The 19,580-nt window shown below is 42.9% G+C and overlaps 1 protein-coding gene across 7 annotated transcripts in view; it reads left to right on the top strand.

Moving 5' to 3' along the window:
• LOC144935851 (KH domain-containing, RNA-binding, signal transduction-associated protein 2-like) overlaps window positions 1-4,957 on the top strand; it is a 55,399-nt gene extending 50,442 nt beyond the window's left edge. For 5 of the 7 annotated variants that reach the window (XR_013637362.1, XR_013637361.1, XM_078862668.1 and 2 more), the window contains one exon: window positions 323-488. Coding sequence is in view for 2 of the 7 variants with exons in the window: in XM_078862664.1 (XP_078718790.1) it covers window positions 3,698-3,757; window positions 4,914-4,942 (89 nt within the window). In the remaining 5 variants the exon portion in view is untranslated. Of the gene's footprint in view, window positions 1-322; window positions 489-3,697; window positions 3,758-4,913 lie in introns of those variants that run through there. The other 2 variants (XM_078862664.1, XM_078862663.1) reach the window with 1 other exon arrangement.
• The last annotated feature ends 14,623 nt before the right edge of the window (window positions 4,958-19,580 follow it).

The raw sequence follows: 19,580 nt of genomic DNA, 5'->3' as shown, positions 1-19,580 counted from the left end.
GAAAACCTGAATATACCATTCTCGTAGACTGCTTCAAAATATATAAATGTCATTGACCTTTGTTCTCTGTTCATTCCTACATTTATTAAAATATACATAATCATTTAGTACATTCTGGAAATCTGAGGAATTATTTATATATTTTGGGATACAAAACACTTGTTACGAGTCACTGGCAGGCTTTGAAATTAATTGCTAATATGTTTAAATATTTAGAATTATTTTTTGAAGTGTTTAATGTACGTTTGTACGTGTGTGTGATCATTATGTTATGTTTGTAAGTAAAAATGTGAACTTATACAGATTGTTTGCTGTCTTTCAGGTGAACATTGCGAATAGAGCACCGGCCACCCAACTATTCACGTTGGATTTGGTTTAAATGTTAATTTGTTTTTACCTTTTAGCTATACAACTTTACTTCACATCCTCTTGGTCTCTTAACAATTTATAAAATCAATTATTTATATAATAAACAATATTGGCAAGAATCGACCGATGTGTGTGCGAGTTTTTTCGTGCCTTTTCCTATGCGTGTCTTTTAATAAGCTTGGTTTTTTTTTACAACTATAAAAATTATTGAAACATTTTGTTACCTTGATCTTTAATTAAAAAAATCAGAGATTTAAACTAAACGTTTTTATTTTACCATGTGAGGCCCATTGAACTATAGATCTCTTTTCCAGAAGTGACCTGGCCACAAATGAAAGCGCAACAAAGTGGCTTATCATGTGGAGAGTTATGGAAGCCAAGTGGAGGGTAAAAACCGGAGGACCCGGAGAAAAATCCATGCAACCACAGGGAGATCATACAAACACCAAATATACAGGTGTCGGGGTAGGGATCATACCCATGCCCCCATGTATACCAGGCGATGGAATTAACATTTCTGTTTAATTTTTTTCCCTGAATGACCATTACTATGTTCCATATATATATCCATATTATATAGCACAGCACGTCTTGACCTGTGTGTTTGTGTGCTACCCAGATTATGATACTTCAGTCGCGATATCACATTAATGTTATGAAATCAAGGAAACTCCCCTCACTGCGAAAATGAAAACCTGTAGCAAAGTATTACAATTCACACATCTGTCAGTAGTAGTTACCTAATTGTTATGAACTCTCTGGATACTTTAAATACAATTGCACCTTTCCTTCAGCTGCAAATTATGTCAGTGAGTGCCTCTAGCTATTTCACAGAAGCAATAGTGAATGCTTTAAAGAGCATTGTTATTTAATGTAGCAGTTATTGATTCAATGTGTAATGATTAAACATGTGTGCCAACTAAAGAGTGGGATGGATAACAAAGCCGCATACAATGTGTTACATTCAAAAAGCAATACTATATGGGTTAAATGTTTAGTGTTTTGTCAATTCATGCCATACCGAACGTTGGGAGTCGTTAGTCCGTACTTCACGATACTGGTCAGTGCCGGCTAGTGAAGGGAGTGGAAGGGAGGGTGGCGTCAGCACAGGTTCGGATAACATTTTTTGTTAATGTTAGATTTGGCCGGGAATTAAACATGCAGTTGTGGTGTTTGCACTGCATTACAGCTCTCCCCTTGAGGGCAACGTTACCTAAACAAATTACGTTGGTGATGCTGATGCATTGACAGTGGTACATAGGCAAAAACAACAACAAAAACTACAACACAGTGGTCAATAAGACTGCCTTAAAATAAAACAATAGCTGACGTTTTGGGCAATGACCCATCTTCTGAACATGTTAATTGATTTATGTGCTAAATTTCAATGTATCGTTCTTTGAAGAAGGATCATTGCAATTGCCTGACACGTTGCAAAAAAAGTATATATTTCAAGTCTGTTATTGACCAATGTGTTCAGTTTTTAATATTACATATGCTCACCGTTGCTTATACTATCAAACGCATTCTTATACAGACAATTGGAAGATAAACCGATAGTAAATATATTCATTGAGTTAATAATTCCATATTACGTCATACAATTCCCACGAGGATCTGCGTTTTATGAGAGAACGTTCAGCATCACATCACCAGCAGTGTCCTAAGTAAAGAGTACAAACTCTGCATTAAGCTATTTACATTTCATAACCTGACCACTGCATAACAATGAACAAAAGATGACAAACAGCTGTCGGAGGCATTATTATTATGAAACCTTCTGCTCTAATGCCTGCGGTGTTACGAGAGCCGGAGATAATGCAGTTGGTCACATTTCATTAGACGGCTGGGAAATGCGAATAACTGGAGAGGTGCTAATGTGCTTCACACTAATCAACCTGCGTTCATGGAAGGCAGATTTGGAGGATGGTGCCACGCTAAGAGTGCAGGGAGTTCAAATCCCTCTGTTCCTCAGATCTCATTTGCCAAAAATATATTATCTGAATGTGTTTCCACTTGGAAAAAAATATAACATTATCCAAGCACACTACAAAGTTGTGAGAAGTAACATTATTATGATTCATTGTTGAATCAATAGCTAAACTTGCCCGTGAAATGTCACAGTTTAGCTCCCCACTCACGGCTCAAGATCTTGTTTGGTCCTTCCGTATGGTTGATTAACTGCACCTTAAACGAATATACCTCTTATATGTGCCCCGATTATCAGCAACTACTTTAGCCACAGCATCTGTATAGCAGTGTCTGCAAAAAACACGTGCAGCCCTGTTCTTTTATTATCAGAGCATGTTTATATTACCAGAGCATCCATAATACAGTTTTCTTTTTGGGTTATATCGTGTAATTATGTGTTGTTAAACCCGCCACCACCCGACACAGCTAATTAGTAAGGTTTGTCACGTAAAACAGAACATGCCGATGCGTTACTAGTACAGCACACCGGTGTGTTGGAGAGCAAAGCCACAACATTTACAATCTGAATACAACGTTTCGCCAGTAATTACAACTAGCTTCATCAGGCGACAGCCAAATCTAACGACAGCTAAATCTGGTGTGCTGTACTAGTAACGATGTTGCATGTTATTTTACGTGACGAACCTTACTAATTGGCTGTGTCGGGTGGTGGCAGGTTGAACGACACATTTCTATATTCACACGATCTAACCCAAAAAACCTGTATTCTGGATATTAGTCGTGAAAGCCTACGTGTTAAACTTATCAGAGCATGTTTTATTTGCATGTTCACCACAAGTACGTGTGGTTAATGCAGACATTATTCCTTGCAAAACGTTTTTATTTGGTGTTTGAACATCTTAACACCTGTTTTATTGCCAGAAAGGGTAAACCCTATTCTTTTTCATACCTGTTCTTCCTATTCGTTTTGATTACGCTCGGGTTTTCCTACCCCTGCATTGTGGCTTTGCGGCTGCTGCTCCCTGAAGGGCATTTGTCTATTCCTTAGCACTCGAATATGACATTTAAACACCCAGCGCACGCACACAGCTATTGTATGTGCCCATGCACACGCAGCGAACGGATGGCATTCATTGCACAGAGCAATGCACATGCTGTGCATTGTACACCGCATGCTTCAGTCGCTTCTTAAACACTCTTCCTCTTAACCGCATCTTTTGTTGCGGATAATTTTGAGCCGCGTGGCAAATTCTTTGTAATTCACGGGTTGTCCAAGGGTATGCGATTTGTAAAATTACATCAGAATCCTATTCACAATTAGTTTTTTCTTTTTTTTTGCAGATAAGGCATTCAATGACATTCATCAACAATGTTCTTTCACATCATTATGGATAAGAGGAGATCTGCTGTATGTCTGTCCAGCTCAGACTGGCTCTTTTGAAGCAATGGCACACAGGTAACATTGATGCAGGTGAAGGAAGCAATAGTACAATTGTAAAAAATTTAAGCGGGTAGTGTTGATCAAAAACCCACTTGTCATTGTTGTTTTTGTACTTCGTCATTGTCTATGACAACGCTTTCCATTGCAAATGTACTGAAGATGGTGAGGTCTATATAACCTCATTTAAGCCTTTCACGGAGCAGATGGATGGATGATTGAACAACCAATACATTAAAATATGGATTATGAATTCATATTATACTCCATGTATATTCCGAACAGATTCCAAGGTTAAGCGTACTATAATCCAAAGGGTTAATATGCTCAGACAGAAAAAAACGCTTCATTATGTAGATAAGTCTTTCCCAATATTATTACTGTTTAACTGCCGTCAATTTGCATTCAAGACGTGCCCCCTATTTATACTGTATTTTACTTAGGTTGACTTACTTATGTGTAAGATAAGATACAGTATTCTAGTTTTTAAAGAAAAACTTTTTTTTCTCTTTATTTCCATAAATACCTACAACTCAACCAAATTAAAATTCACCAGAAATGCTCGAATGTATTTTTCTGAGCGAGATGGAACGCCATATATGAATAATGGCAGTTTCACACCTTAATGTGACGTTGAAGGCTATACTTTTCATCGGACAAAAAGAGTCCTAAAAAGCACTTCTACCCTACTCCTGTAATCTAACATTAACTATTAATCCTAACTTGTCTGCAATCCCATCGTAAAGTGAACAGCAGTTACCATTCATTGTTTTGCTATGTCTGTATGCTGTCAAACACTTGCACGTGGGTATTATTAGCCGCATGCTCTATGTATGCTGCCCCGGTGATTTGAGAGCTAATTGTATGTAATTAGGGACACTTTCCTACTGCGCTTGCTGGGGCACAACCACGTATTTTGCATAATTTATTCGGTCCAGGCAATTATAAAAAAAAATGTATCAATGGAAAACCGGGGAAATAGAGGTGACACATTACGGAGAAATGCGAGTGAATATAAATATTAACACTCAAGTTGGGTTCAATTGGACAATGCTTGCCACCAATGGCGGAGCCAGGATTTTCAGGTAGGGGGGGGCAACCCCTCCAGCAAATAAAAATGATTGGAGTTGTTAGTAAGGAATTGTCCTTTGCTTTTTATTCGATGTGTGTGCAGCGATGGCGCAGCCATCGATCGAGGATTGAATTCGAACCGTGTGTGATCGGCATCGCGCTCGCTGAAGGTATGCCTTCAGGGAAGTCGTGTACTGTATACGCAACTGCGCACAATTCGGAGTCACTTATAACTGCTTTGCCGTTACTTATTGCCAATTATGGACGCAGACTATTGTCCTATCATCTCATAGAGTCCCTGGCACATAATAATATGGCAGTGTGGGGCGCAAAATTATGATTTATTACTAATAAACCCCAATGACCCGATCGAAATTAAGGATTTCGATCGGATTATTGGGGGGGCACGTGCCACCCTACCCCCTCTCCACTGGCTCCGCCAGTGCTAGCCACGATAGTTTGAATCGCATCAACCCACGCAAGAGGTGGCAAATGACTGAAGTGCTGACCCATAAATCCGACAGGGACAGCAGCGTGTAGAGCAGCAAATAGGACAGGAGCTCCCTTAGCAGCGCATGGCTCAGTGTGTCACTCTAAAGTAAAGTTATGTATCCAGATGAAAAGCCAGATATGATAAAACCCAGATAGATCTGTTCTAATTTTTGAAGTTCGTTAATTCCATGGATTTTAATTTCTAAAAGGGTCTACAAACCCAATGAGGTCACGTCATTCAGTGGCTTCTATGGAGCGTAAACTTACATTGCTACAACATACACATTATACATATCTTGCGTGTCCTCACATTTGCTCCATATATTGAGCTTTGCTCGTCAAACACACCCGTGTGTGGCTTTACTCGATAAGTTGAAAGAATTCAGCAAGCATTTCAGGTTGGCGACTCCTGTTTGGAACGAAAGCATGTATACAGCCACATTCGTATATATTTTTAAATGCACACACATGGCGTATATCAGATACACATACACATGCTAAGCACGATCATGTTGAGACAAGTGCTTTTGACGAGCGCCTATGAAGGCCGCGGTACGGCACACGAGGAGGTGGGTGGCCAGCACCACGCCTGACCACCTTTAACGCCCCAATCGCGATGTTTACACACCGCACCAGGTACTCAATTGAGACTAAGTCGACCTAGGTGAGGTCCAACACCGGTTCAGGTGGTGGCTGTGAGCGAGAATTGAACTCATGTCGCCTGGTTCGTAGCACAGCGCACTAACCGCTGCGCCACCGCTCCCCAAATGCGCAACATATATTCATACGGCACACGCACAGCGAAGCCAGGAATAGGAAGACAGGGACAAGGAGAGAGACAAGAAGAGAGATACATGGGGTGAGAGACAATAGAGACACGCGGAGAGAGTTAAAGGAAGATATACAATGGGAACCATGAGGACAGATGGGGGACAGACACAGAGAGCAACGCAGGGAGAGAGAGAGACACTGGGACAAATGGACACAAGTAAATAGAAAATATCAAACGGTATTTGGGTTAGCTCTGTATATAGCCTAATCTAATTCAAGCATATTTTAAACCTTGTTTATAAAACAATTAGGTTAATTTCCCTGTGGTTGCAGAGGGTGAGAGAGCGATGGGGGAGAGAGCGATGTGGGAAAGGACCGAGGTCACGGGGTTACAGTACGTTCACCACGGTGCCACCTGGTTAGATATGTATACAGTATGCAGAACATGTAAACATGTAACCTGTGGTGTCTATATCCATGCAAAATAAAATTATAACATATGTTCGAATCGGTTCTTAAAATATGTCATGATTATCATTTCCTAGAGCAGGGGTCAGCAAGCAAAATAACAGGAATAGATATTTTTTTAAATTTCGGTAAAAAGGCTCCTCAATATTTCAAGAGCCACAATGCACTGTGTGGTGTTTACCAGACGGTGGTCCTTCTTAATTTACTTCACAAAGCAGTCCTTAAAGAGATTAACGCGGCTCCGGAGCCGCAGGTTTCCGACCCCTGGCCTCGAGATGGAAAGTCAAGATCATCTCTCAAGCAGCACCGTGGTGACAGAGGCATCTCATATGCCCATCAAAGTATTGGCCCAGTCTTACAGGTCAAAATTTGCATTATAAAAGTAATTGACTTATCAATTTGGTCAGATATTTTCAGGAATAATAGTCAATGTCGAAATCAAAATGTCCAGGCGCTCTTACAACGTGACTGGGCGGTGCCCATCTCCAGTGGAATTCACGAGGTGCAGAGGGCGAAATTTCACATTCGTAGGCAAGGATCCAGTCTATAGATCAACCACTGTTATCTTCCCATGACATAGCACTTACTCATCACATCTTGCTCATTATTCTATTTTAAATGCTATTTTAAGGCATCGTTATTTAAAGCAGTGTATTTTATGTGTCTTTAAGGTTAGAGGAATTTTTAATGTTCAATGAGGATGATTCATAAATTGCAGTGTCTCCTCTAGGAGGATGTTGGCCTGCGCACGGCAACACTCTTCCCATAGCATGGAGGCTGCTTTATGTGCTTAAACAATTGCACCAGTAGCAATTCGCATGCCCAGCAGGCATAGTCCAAGTGAGAAAAAAAAATCAATAAATCCCACGGTGCCCACTAAAAAGATACGTGTCTGGGTGAATGCAGGTCCTACTGCGTGGTGGTCTGGGCATCATGATTGCAATAACACTGATAACACTGCAGCTCATGTCATGTATTAAAAATAAATCATGAAGCCCAATGAGATACTTTTACACAACAGGAAGAATCCAGCAGTACTTGGTATCCTGACTGTGGCACGCGAACCCTCCACATGCTCAAATTACACAAAGTTGGATCTCTCTTCAACGGAGTGCCTTTGTCCAATCGTATGAAACTGAATTTGAATGTGTGCGTATGCACGCGCTTACACATTAGATGTGATATTACTGGAATACAAAGACAAGGCATACACTTGCACAGACGGCACAAGATACTTTATGTAAAAGTGTGTGTGTTTTAATGCTCAAATGAGCATGGGGAAGGTGCTCAACTCCTGCTTTGCAAGTCCTGAGCCAGTGTCCAAGACCTAACAAAGTGTCAGTATTAAAGGTTGCATCTAATGTTTGTGTACGTCGGTCATGTTGCCATATATTCACGATACTGTACATATATAATGCATCCATATTATCTCGGCCTCACTGTGCGCTGCGTTACACCGCTAGTCGAGTAGATAACCTTGCGTTCAATAAACCCTCGGAGCCAGGATGAACGTCCAACTCCAATCGTCATTTCTTGATTGTAACAAGGTAAAACTGGTGAGAAAACACAGATACAGCATCTGTTATAATCCGGAAACACCAACACAATGAACACCACAGCATCAGAACATTGTCTTAGATAACAATAGATCCTGGACGGACCAGGCCCCTACATTACCACTGAACAACTAGACAAAAGCACAAGCCGGTGCGTTGCATACAGCCACATCGTGTATTCATCCCACTGCACCCCAAAAGTACAGCATTACACATAACACTAAACTGTGGATGAGATACTTCGTCATCTTTACTCTCAGGATCGCAACATAGGCACAAGTCTGACTCGACCTACTAAATCACAAGTAACATCCACAATAAGGAAAGTCGCAGGCTTCGTTACTAACTAGGCCTCGTATTTACTACAACAACTTAACGGCACCATAAAGGCATTTACATCACTATAACGGTCATTCCAACATTACAACACCATTGCCAATATTATAGGAATATAAACAACTTACAGACAATGCTTCTTAAGCTCCCACAATGGACAAGTGCGGCTGTGGTTTCACTGAGATGCGATGCGTGCCGCCATCTTGAATTATGAGTAAGATGGCCGAAGCCCGCGTGGTTCACTAAAAATCTAACACCGTGACTTCCTGGTCACGTGACCAAAATTAGCATAAAAAAACAGGAACTTCCTGTGAACGTGCGCTCCACATCTGCCGTGAGGCAAGACACATATACAACCTGTTCTCCTTTTGGGCTCGGTGTAATAGCAGAAAATAATTCACCATGCTTCGTGATTGCCGACTTTTTCGCTTTTGTAAAAAAGTGCTTTTGTTACGGGGATCGGAGAGCATATGCAAGAGACACCCACTGTATTGACTGTTGGGAAAATGAGTGGGCTTGGGCAGGTCGCGTCGCGAGAAGGAACGATGTCCAGTGGTGGTCGAGACCGATGAAGAAGTGGCAGCCAAAGAAGGCGACAGGCCAGGAAGTACCTCGTCGACCAGATGGAGTGATGAGATCAGCTCGTGCGTAGGAACTAGATGGATTGTACGATCATAAGGGATAGCAAAAGCTTGGAGAGAGAGGCCTTCATCCAAAAGGAGATAGATCATGGCTGTGATGTAAACACTTCGTGAAGTTTATAGCGAACTGAATGGTCAAGTTAGAGGCCAAACAACGGTTTGGTTTCAGAAGAGGTTTTGTACCACTGAGCACATGTGTATCAAACTCGATTTACACAGCTCAAAAAGTACAGTTCACCATGATAAAATAACTCCTTCCAACCCACCCTTACAGCCCAGTTCTAGCACCCAAAATAACAAGTTAGAAAAATGATGCATAGGCATGGAATATGTAAGACTTTACAATGAATGTGTCTTCTGGGTGATTACCAAGGATATGTTAGTGATCATAACGGTCGCGCTTGCACCAGGTGCACAGGAAGTAGTGGGTCTGTAGGGCTTGATGAGACAATGCGGGTCAGGTAATCAGCTCTGCCTAGACGAATGCGCCTCAATTAGGGATTAACAAAACAAGGGTGTGCATGTGCCCCCGCTCCCCCCCCCCCCTGTTATAGGGAAATGGGTGGATAATGGGTGGACAGAGCTCATGTATAACCACTTTCAACCTGGGAAAGCTTCTTCGTAAAAAAAACATGAAAGACAAAGTTAGATGCCACATGGCTAAACAAGTGTAGTGGTGTAATGCGCGCAGGGTTTTTAAACAGCAGTGGCATTCAAGCACGGGGTTGCAAACAGTGAGGTCAGCTTAGGATAAGCAGGTGCAGGCGGGTGGCCTGGGTGACAGCAGACGGAGAGATGCCAGAATTGAGGGAAAGAGGCAGTGATTTGCTGGCTGCAAATGGAAACGTGGGGTAGGCGCCAAGGAGGCGAGAGATAGAGGCGATAGGGGAGAGAACACGTGCAAGGGACGGCGGAAGGACATCAGCTTGATGAGGGCCATCTGAGAGCACTTAATGAGGAGGGGGACATAAGGGAAACATGTGAGGCAGTTGAGTTGAGTTGGTTGGAGATGAAGCAGTGAAGAGATTCAAGAGAAGTCCGGGACCTCGCTCTCCACACCTTATCCTCCCCAGCAGTGTTGGATGAACCCCCACTGGGGGAACGGGCGAAGTTGGAGGTGTGGGTGTCGATAGGCTAGCAGTGGAGAGGCTAGCGGAATCTTTAGTCTGAGTGTGATCAGCTAGCAGGCTGAGAAGCTAGCAGAGTATACAGAGAGAGAGTCCATGATAGGCTAGGAGAGCGTGGAGTAACAGGCTAGAGGAGCGAGATGGAGTAAGCTTGAACTAGCAGGCTAGCAGAGGAAGAGTTCGCGACAGGAGTACGTGGTGTTGAACAAGAGGAGCATCCGTGTGGGATGCTGTGAATAAAGTGACACAGGAGAAAAGATGAAGTTGTCCACGTGAATAAACACCACACTACACAAGCACTGGGTGGTGCTCATCTCCACTGGCAGGGCTGAGTAAGTGGTGAAATATTCCTCACACATGTGGTGAGGATGATTATCTTCGACCGCTCTTTGCTGCCACCAAAGTGGGACTTTGCTTAGCACCTCTGTAGGGATGATGTGTTGAGTCAACCATTGTAAGTCAGGTGCTTTCCCACAGAGCCACGCAGCTGGATGTACTCTGCACACAGTGACTAGTGCAGTGCAGTATTTGTTTTCGTTCATGAAGAACATGGGATGGAAATAACCCTTTCGCGTGGAAAATGTGTGTGGAAATCATGAGTTTATCCTCAGTAAAGAAGGAGCGCTTCCTCAGTCTTCAACATTCTCAGCTCCTTACTTTGACATTCTACCTCGCGTATATCACAGCCTGTCATTTTCTTTCCAGATATTTGGAAGGAATCATTGTCGAGTGATATTTCTTATGGGCCAGACTTTTGGAATCATCGGATGGAGGATATCTTTACCTTAATGATTTGTAATTGCAACGATATCATTTCCACATAATGATGTTTATGATAACGTGATAGGAAACCAATTGTAATTTGTGATCTAATGAGAGATTACTATGGGTGTGGGGCTGAGTTATGGGTCCCAGGAGGGGTAATTTATCAACATTCATGTCGCGCCCCCCACCAGTACCCAGGTCCGCCTGGGGAAACGAATGATCCTATAAGCAGACTAAATTCTAAGAGAAGCTTCATGAGACTAGCCTTAAAGTCACAAAGCCAAGAAGACACCGCTTCAAGATCACATTGCAGTCAGACCAGCCCTTCGAATACTCCAACTCAATGTCGAAGGCCTGTCGGCAACCAAGCGCAGCCTCGTTGAAGTGCCTGCTGTCCAACACTGGCAGGCAGATATCATCTGCCTTACAAGAAACCCACATTGGAACAGAAGAGGCTGGCTACTACTCCATCAAAGGCTACGACCTCCCTGTGCTACCACCTACACGCCAAGCATAGCCACGGCACCTATGTCTAAACCGATACCGCCCAAGAAAATCACCTGGCAACACCCACCTTCTTGGCGGGTTCCACATAGCCAAAGTATACCAGCCCCCAGCGCGAGCTGGGAACAGCAAGTTCTGGCCACCCTCCTCCACCCAGCCATATATGTAGGGGACTTTAACAGCCACCATCCAACCTGGGGCTACCCAGTGCCAGACAGTGATGGGGAAGCACTTACAAACTGGGCATCAAGAAATGACCTGGCTCCCATACACGACCCAAACCAACGATAGATATTACATTCTGCAAGATGGCACAGGGACTACTCACTTGGCCTGTGCTGGGTCAGTTCTCTCAAAGGAACCCCCTTCCTTGATGATTTCCTGCACAGTCACCACCGCCCCTACTCATTCATGCATGCCTATTTGTCCCAACAGTCAACAGCTTAAAAATCTGAGATTGGACTTCCAGAAAGCCAATTGGACAAAATACAGTCATACCCTGGAGTGCAGCATCCCAACAATCTCACTACAAAATATCACAGTAGACAAAGCATACAACCGCCCCTGCAGAGCCATCAACAAAGCTGCCTGCTTGGCAGTCTCCCACAGCTACCAACCCACCTACATACCATGCTTGTACAAAGAAAATGCTACCCTTCTAAAAGAATATGAAGCATCAGGGGACCCTGAAATAGCATACCATATCATCGAGTCCCTAAATGCTGCACGCCATTCTAAATGGGATGAGACCATAGCAGAGCTCGATTACAAACTCTCCAGCAGGAAGTGCTGGCAGCTTAATACGCTGCATGGGAGCTGCTCAAAAGCCCCCTACCCAAAAATGCCCCCCCATCACCCCAAACCAGATCTCCAGCCACCTGTTTGCCATAGCCAAGGCACCCCTGGATAAAACCACCAAAATAGAGGTGCAGAGGGACCTTAGAAAACAACTCCAGATGCACAGAGGACGAAGCAGCCCAGACCCCTTTGAGGTTACAGAACTCCAGGAGTTGATACAGGGTCTAAAGAATATCAAGGCAGCAGGATACGACAACATCCTACCAGAATTAATTAAACACCTTTGGCCCGAACTCTCACATGGTTGACGCGGTTTTACAACATGGTTGTAAATTCCAACTCCATATCAAAGAAATAGCAGACAGTAAAAGTCATCGCCATACCCAAACCAGGAAAAGACCCCACACATCCATTCATCTACCACCCAATCTCTCTCCTATCAGTCTGATATACAATCCTAGAACATTGCATTCTCCATCACATATCCCCTGCCACTGAAGAAGTCCTCAGCATGGAACAGGCTGGTTTCCACAAGGGCCACATCACAGCAGAGAAGGTTGTAGCCTCCTCATGAAGTTGCCACAATCCCTCCCCCAACGGGCAACAAAATCATCACCACACTACTGAGCAATAGACATTTTAGAGTTCACCTGGGAGAGGCACATTGAAGAAACAGACCAAAGGTCACCCTCAAGGCTCAGTGCTGGCCCCCACTGTTCAACCTCTACACAAATGACCTCCCAGGAACCACTTCCTGAAAATGCATACACGTTTACGACATCTGCCTGGCAACGCAAGCTCCCAATTTCGACACCCTGGATCAGACCCTCAACGAGGAAATAGCAAAACTCGAAGAAGGCAACTCAAACCAAGCCCTGCAAAAACTGTGTCCAGTGTATTACACCTCTAAAACGCAAAGGCCAATAAATAGCTCAATATCCAGATGAACAACTACAAGCTACAGCACCACACAAACCCCAGATACCTCAGGGTGACCCTGGACAGGTCACTCACCTTCGAGGAGCATCTGAGGATAACAGCAGCCAAGGTCAAACCAGGAACAACCTCATCTCCAAACTAGCTGGCTCAACATGCGGTGCCACTACCACCACCTCGGCAATAGCACTCTCATTCTCAGCAGCATAAAACTGTACACCTGTCTTATCATGGTCGTCACACACATAGAGTCAACAGTTAAACACCACTATTGTGAATCACCACTAGTACACTTCGACCCACGCCGCTTCCCTGGCTCCATGTCCTGGCAAACATCACCCCCTCCCCCCACACAGATCTGGAGACTCGCAATAACCCACAAAATGATTGAAAAATTCCGCAACATCCCACGCCTGTTGCTCCAAGAGGACCTCTTCAACCCACAAAAGATTACACCTCCCCTCAAGAAAGCCGATTTGGAAAGACCCAGCCACCCACTCACGACTTCAACACAAATTTCACCTGAACACATGAATAGGAGTCACTGGACTTGGCAAATAAGTACCTCATTACGACCCCCACACAAAAGCCTCCTGGTTTCAACCTCCCCAGGAAGGAGTGGTCCAGATAATCTTTTGGTCTTTCGGTAAAGTCACAGAGATAGGTTCAAGGAAAATAACAAAAAACTATAATGTTTCGATCGCAACACAAGCAGTCGTCATCAGGAAAAGGGGGTCAGATTCTAAAGGCAAACTGTTTATAAAGGTTTGAAATGGGCGTAGTCCAATTGTCAGCAGCATGGGTCGGGCAGCTAATGTTAATGTAAGTGGTGGGTGGCGACCGCGACGGTGGTGGGTTTTCCACTAATTAAAGGGCTGCCAGGTAAAAATTTGCATGTTAATGTAAGATCAGTGAGCGGCCTCCACAGCGAGCACGCTGAGCTGGCTATGTTAATGTGAGAGATTAGCATGTTAATGGAAAATCGCAGAAGGTGGCTGTGCAAGTATGAGAAATTTAACCTGTTAATGTACAATCGGAGTGCCGAAAATAACAACTAACATCTGAAGGTGGAAGGATGGGAACATCACAGCCAGTTATGACTAAAACTGGTTGATAACGTCCTTCCAATGATTGCTCAATTTGTACCCATCTTCTCGGTTGAAATTGTGTCTGTGTCTGTATATATGGATGGCTTAATGAACGAATCTTTGTTGATAGCCAGTGGGTTTGCAAAGTACATTCGTCTTAGAGAAATATATTTCGCGTGAGCCCACCGCATTAAAACAATGATCAGCCACGGCTGAGGTATTGGTTCTACCATGTTACAGTTCTGCCTTATGTTCACGAACACGGTCCGAGACATGTCGCTTAGTTTCCCCAATGTAACTACTGCCGCAGACACAGCTTAGTTTGTAGATGCCGGGGTATTGCATGTCAGGGATTACATCCTTCACAGATGGGATCAGATCACAAATTTTATTTCCTGTGTTAAATCTAACCTGGATTTTGTGTTTGCATATGATTTTGGAAATATTTTTGGTGACTCCTGCTATGCATGGCAAGGTAATGGTTTTGATTTGGTCCTCAGATGGTTCTTTTCCAACTGTTGGGGTGATAGCTTTACGGATTTTATAGTCTGAATATCCATTCATTTGAGAGCTTTTTGTACGTGTTCCAGTTTACTAGCTAGGTGATGATGGTCGGAAATACATCAAGCTCTATGGTGTAGAGTTTTGATGAGGGAATTCTTCTGGGATGGATGGTGGTGGGAGTCAGGTTTTAGATAGGCATCCATATGGGTGGCTTTCCTGTAGACAGAGTGTCCCATTGAGCCATCTGGTCTCTTTTCGATTAAAACATCCAAGAATGGTAGCTTGCCATCCTTCTCCACCTCCATGGCGAATTTGATGGCTGGGTGTATGGAATTTATGTGGTTGAGGAATTGGTTCAGAGCTGGTCGGGCATGTGGCCAGATCACGAACGTGTCATCTGCGTACCTCTTCCACATGGACGGGCGTAGAGTGGATGCCTGGATGGCATCTGTCTCAAATTTTTCCATGAAAACTTTGGCTACAACTGGAGTTAAGGGAAAACCCATTGGGATACATTCAACTTGTTTGTAGAATGTCCCATTCCAGGTTAAGTAAGTATTGGTGAGGCAGTGTCTCACCTGGGCTGGTACATCAGCACTCAGTCCTTGTTGGACCAAATCTTCAATGATTGCAACGGTGTCAGGCACATGAACTTTTGTAAACAAAGACTCAACAGGTTCAGGACTGGTCACGACCCATGCCTCGCCAACCTCCACCGATGGGGCATAATATCAATCCCCTCATGTTCCTGTGGAATGGAGCAAACCATCTACCAACATTCTAGAAGTCTGCCCAATCTACAAACTCAGCGGAAAACTACTCACCCTCAACACAGCAGGACCAGAAGCAACCGCTTGGCTTAGGGACTTTGCATTCGCTAAACAAATAAAATGGGTTACAAACTGGGACCCGTAAATTCCACACTTTTGAGCTTTCTTTTCATACCCCTAACAGTAACTTACCAAAGTTGTTTGGTAAATAATTACCTTGTATTCTCTCTTCCCATGGTTGTTACTACCAATCCATATTATCTTAATGTAGTTTGGTAACATAAAAATATAAATCTACGTGGATTGTAATAAAGGTTTAGATAACCAACTGATGCAGTTTGAAAATATTTAAAAACATCTGGGTCAGCCATTATGTTCTGATTTCATCACGAGTGTTGATTAAGAAGACCTGTAAAAGGCATATACTGCACCAGATGTAGTTGATTCATGTATCTGCTCGAATGCACATTGACTCTAGACTTGAACTCTGATGCTACTTGTTTTTAGGTCTTACTATTTACTATTTTTTGTTACGTTTATTCGCCGCGACAATCAATGAAGATTAAATATCGTGGAATAGAAATTGTGAGCCTAAAGGAAAGTGAAGCTAGTGGTCTCATAGGAACTGTTGCGCTGCAGAGTTTTGATCGCATCACGTATGATTAATTAAGCGATGCATGGCTTATTTTTAAATGTAATTGACGTGCTACGTGCCGCAAGAATATACTGCAACACGATTCTGTAATTGTTAAACATTTTATCAACGATGAAAAATAAAAGTCACGTGTCACAACAGAAAACGGCATTACGTGCTTTTCTCAACAAGAATGCTAAATATAATCTGTGACTGTAATACGTATATCTAACAAATTGTGGGGATCAGCAGGGCAAAGCAATTACTGTTGATTAACATTCATTTGACCCATATGCTAATGGCAGCACTTAATGATAATCAGAATCATCTAATCATCCTCATCTAAATCCCACTTAGCACTGTGGTGCACGCTGGAAATTCTATGCCACATTATTTAAGGTCACAATTAACGTGCCACCTGGACAGTCGCGGAATTAAAAGCCCAACGTTGCATTCACCTGGCACTTTAAATAATTGGCAAGCTATTTTCTCCATTGTTTTGTTTTTTTAGCCTTTGATCTAACACACTATCTAAAAACTGTCGTAACAAACGAAATGTAAACATTGCACGACTATTAACTTACTTCGGGTTGATCTACATTGCAGGCAGACAATGATGCATCAAATTATTCCCTAACTCGGAAACACGTACAATTGTGATTTATTGTTGACGAAAGATATAAAACAAAGCAGCAACTCACAGGCTCGGGTAGTGCTTAGATTATGAAACACAAACAGTGCAATATGCTTCCACATCACACCACCATCTGCTACCTGTTACGACACGCTCCGATACCGCTAACCTACTCAGAATTTTAATGTAACCCTAATTGACTGCTATTCAAAATAAAATTTAGGGACTATATTGACAATTGTGTACGTGCACGAACACACATAATTGCACCACTCTCATCACCAAACAAACATAATATTGGAACTCACTGTCAGCAGAGCGTTGCATCACGTTAGCAATCTTCCCTGGAATATGGAAGCACAGAACAGATTTTATTTTACACAGTGGCTGAAGAGGCACAAAATCACAAAACGTCAAGCGGCCAGCAAACAAACAGCACTATCATTGTGGGAATATATACGAATTAACAAGTGTCCTTAATTGGAGAAGAGACCATAGGAGGGAATTCCAAAGTGGAGCAGTGGGAGGAAAGAAGCAGCAAGAGAAGTGTTGTGACTTGTAGTGTGGTTAGTGAATGAATGAATGAGTATGTGAATGAGTTGGTGAGTGAGTGAATAGGTAAGTATGAGTGAGCTGGTGAGTAAGTGAATGAGTGTGTTTGTACGTGAGTGGGTGAGTGGGTGAGTGGATGAGTGGGTGGGTATGTTTATAGGGGAGTGTGTAAGTCAGTGTGTGAGCGTGGTGTTGTTATGACCTGCAGTGTGGTGGTTCAACACCATGTGGATGAAATGAAACAATTTCTGATAGACCGAGTACTCAAAATGGGTGGATAAATGAATAAATTAAGTTAGAGGAACGATAATTATGATAATAGCGATGGAAGAGCAAGAAGGAGGTGACTGACCGCTGGTGAGCAAGTGACTCGAGTGAATCAGTAAGTGCTGGATCTTCAGTGAGCAATTCTGAATGAATCCTGCCCGTGCAGCGAGGTAGGAACTCAGTGCTCCACCCGAGATATGATAACAGGATTCTATCCTGCGCCGAATTTGTGCTTTTATCGTGTTCATAATTGTGTAAAAATAGTAGAGCCTACATGCGGTGTGAGTGTACGAGTGGCCACGGGAGGTAATGACAGGGGAGTCAGCCTACAGTGCGAATGCACTGGTGGCCATGGGAGGTAATTACAGGGGCATCAGTTGTGAGCACGAATGGACTGGTGGCTACGGGAATGATCGAGAAGGGAGCGTGGTCAGGTGACGGAAGAGGAGGGTAGAGTCTGCTGGTGGAACGAGCGTCGAGATTCAGCGAGACGGTTCGGGAAGGGGGCGTGGCCTCGGTTGGTATATAAGGGAGATGCGCGGGAGACTCGGGGCTGTTGCAGTGGGATCTCCGCCGATGTCAAGTGAACATGTCTTCCATAAAGTGCCATCTCAATAGAAGTGTATCAAGTCGTCATTACAATTGTTCAGGGTGAAGGAAGGCTTTATCACGAAAAATAAAAACAAGTTATTATAATGCCTGCTTTAGCCTGATTAGTAAGAGAGACTTTCCATGACAGGTCAGATGAGATCTTAATTTTGGAGCTTTCGTGACTGCAGGAATTATTCTTTGGTTCTTTCGGTAAAGTCACGTATAAAGATAAAATAATAAATTAAATAATAGCATACTACGACGTTTCGATTGCAACACAAGCAATCATCATCAGGTATAAAAGAAATAGCATCAAAAATCTAACCAGAAAACTATAGACAGACATATAAGCAGATAGACATCATAAAGATACACAGAGAGAGAACACGTATCGGCATAAAGAGAGAGGTCGTCTCTGTGACGGGGCCTTAAATATAGAGAGAGGGCGGGGGCGGAGAGAGGGAGGGGGCAGAGAAAAAATTAGCATGTCAATGAGTGGACAACGACGTGGTACGGTACGCAAGCTTGAAAATCAGGAGAAAGAGACACAAAAATTTTCACACTTAAATTCTAACTTAGCAATCTTTGAAATACGTAATCAACCGGGCTATGCATTAATTGTGTGTTGACCGACTCTCTGTGTTGCATTACATTACATTTCGATATTTTACTAGGTTATTTAATTTTAGTGTGTCTTTCTCCTAATTTTCAAACTTGCGTACCGTACCACGTCGTTGTCCACTCATTGACATGCACATTTTTTCTCTGCCCCCTCCCTCTCTCCACCCCCGCCCCCTCTCTATATTTAAGGCCCCGTCACAGAGACGACCTCTCTCTTTGTGCCGATACGTGTTCTCTCTCTGTGTATCTTTATGATGTCTGTCTGCTTATATGTCTGTCTATAGTTTTCTGGTTAGATTTTTGTTGCTATTTTTTAATACCTGATGATGATTGCTTGTGTTGCAATCGAAACGTCGTAGTATGCTATTATTTAATTTATTATTTTATCTTTATACGTGACTTTACCGAAAGAACCAAAGAATAGGTCAAATGAGATTGTTGTGCCAAATAGATTTTTTTTTTTACAATGGATATGAACCTCATTGTTACATATTGTGAGAGGAACAGTGGAATGTATGCATAATTCATTCATTGACAAAAAATTTATGTTGGAGATAAACAGATCCTTTCCGAACACGAGAGTTAATGCTCATGATGTAATAAAGCTAGAGAGCTAACCTTGCAGTGGATGAGAAATGATAGTACAGCAATTAGTGGCGTAATGTCAGACAAGATCATATTTTTTAGCAATTCAAGGGCCATGATCATAAAATCT

This window comes from Lampetra fluviatilis, chromosome 14 (assembly GCF_964198595.1).
Source record: "Lampetra fluviatilis chromosome 14, kcLamFluv1.1, whole genome shotgun sequence".
In the NCBI taxonomy this organism is placed as follows: Eukaryota; Metazoa; Chordata; class Hyperoartia; order Petromyzontiformes; family Petromyzontidae; genus Lampetra; species Lampetra fluviatilis.
This window is presented reverse-complemented; position numbering and strand designations above follow the sequence as displayed.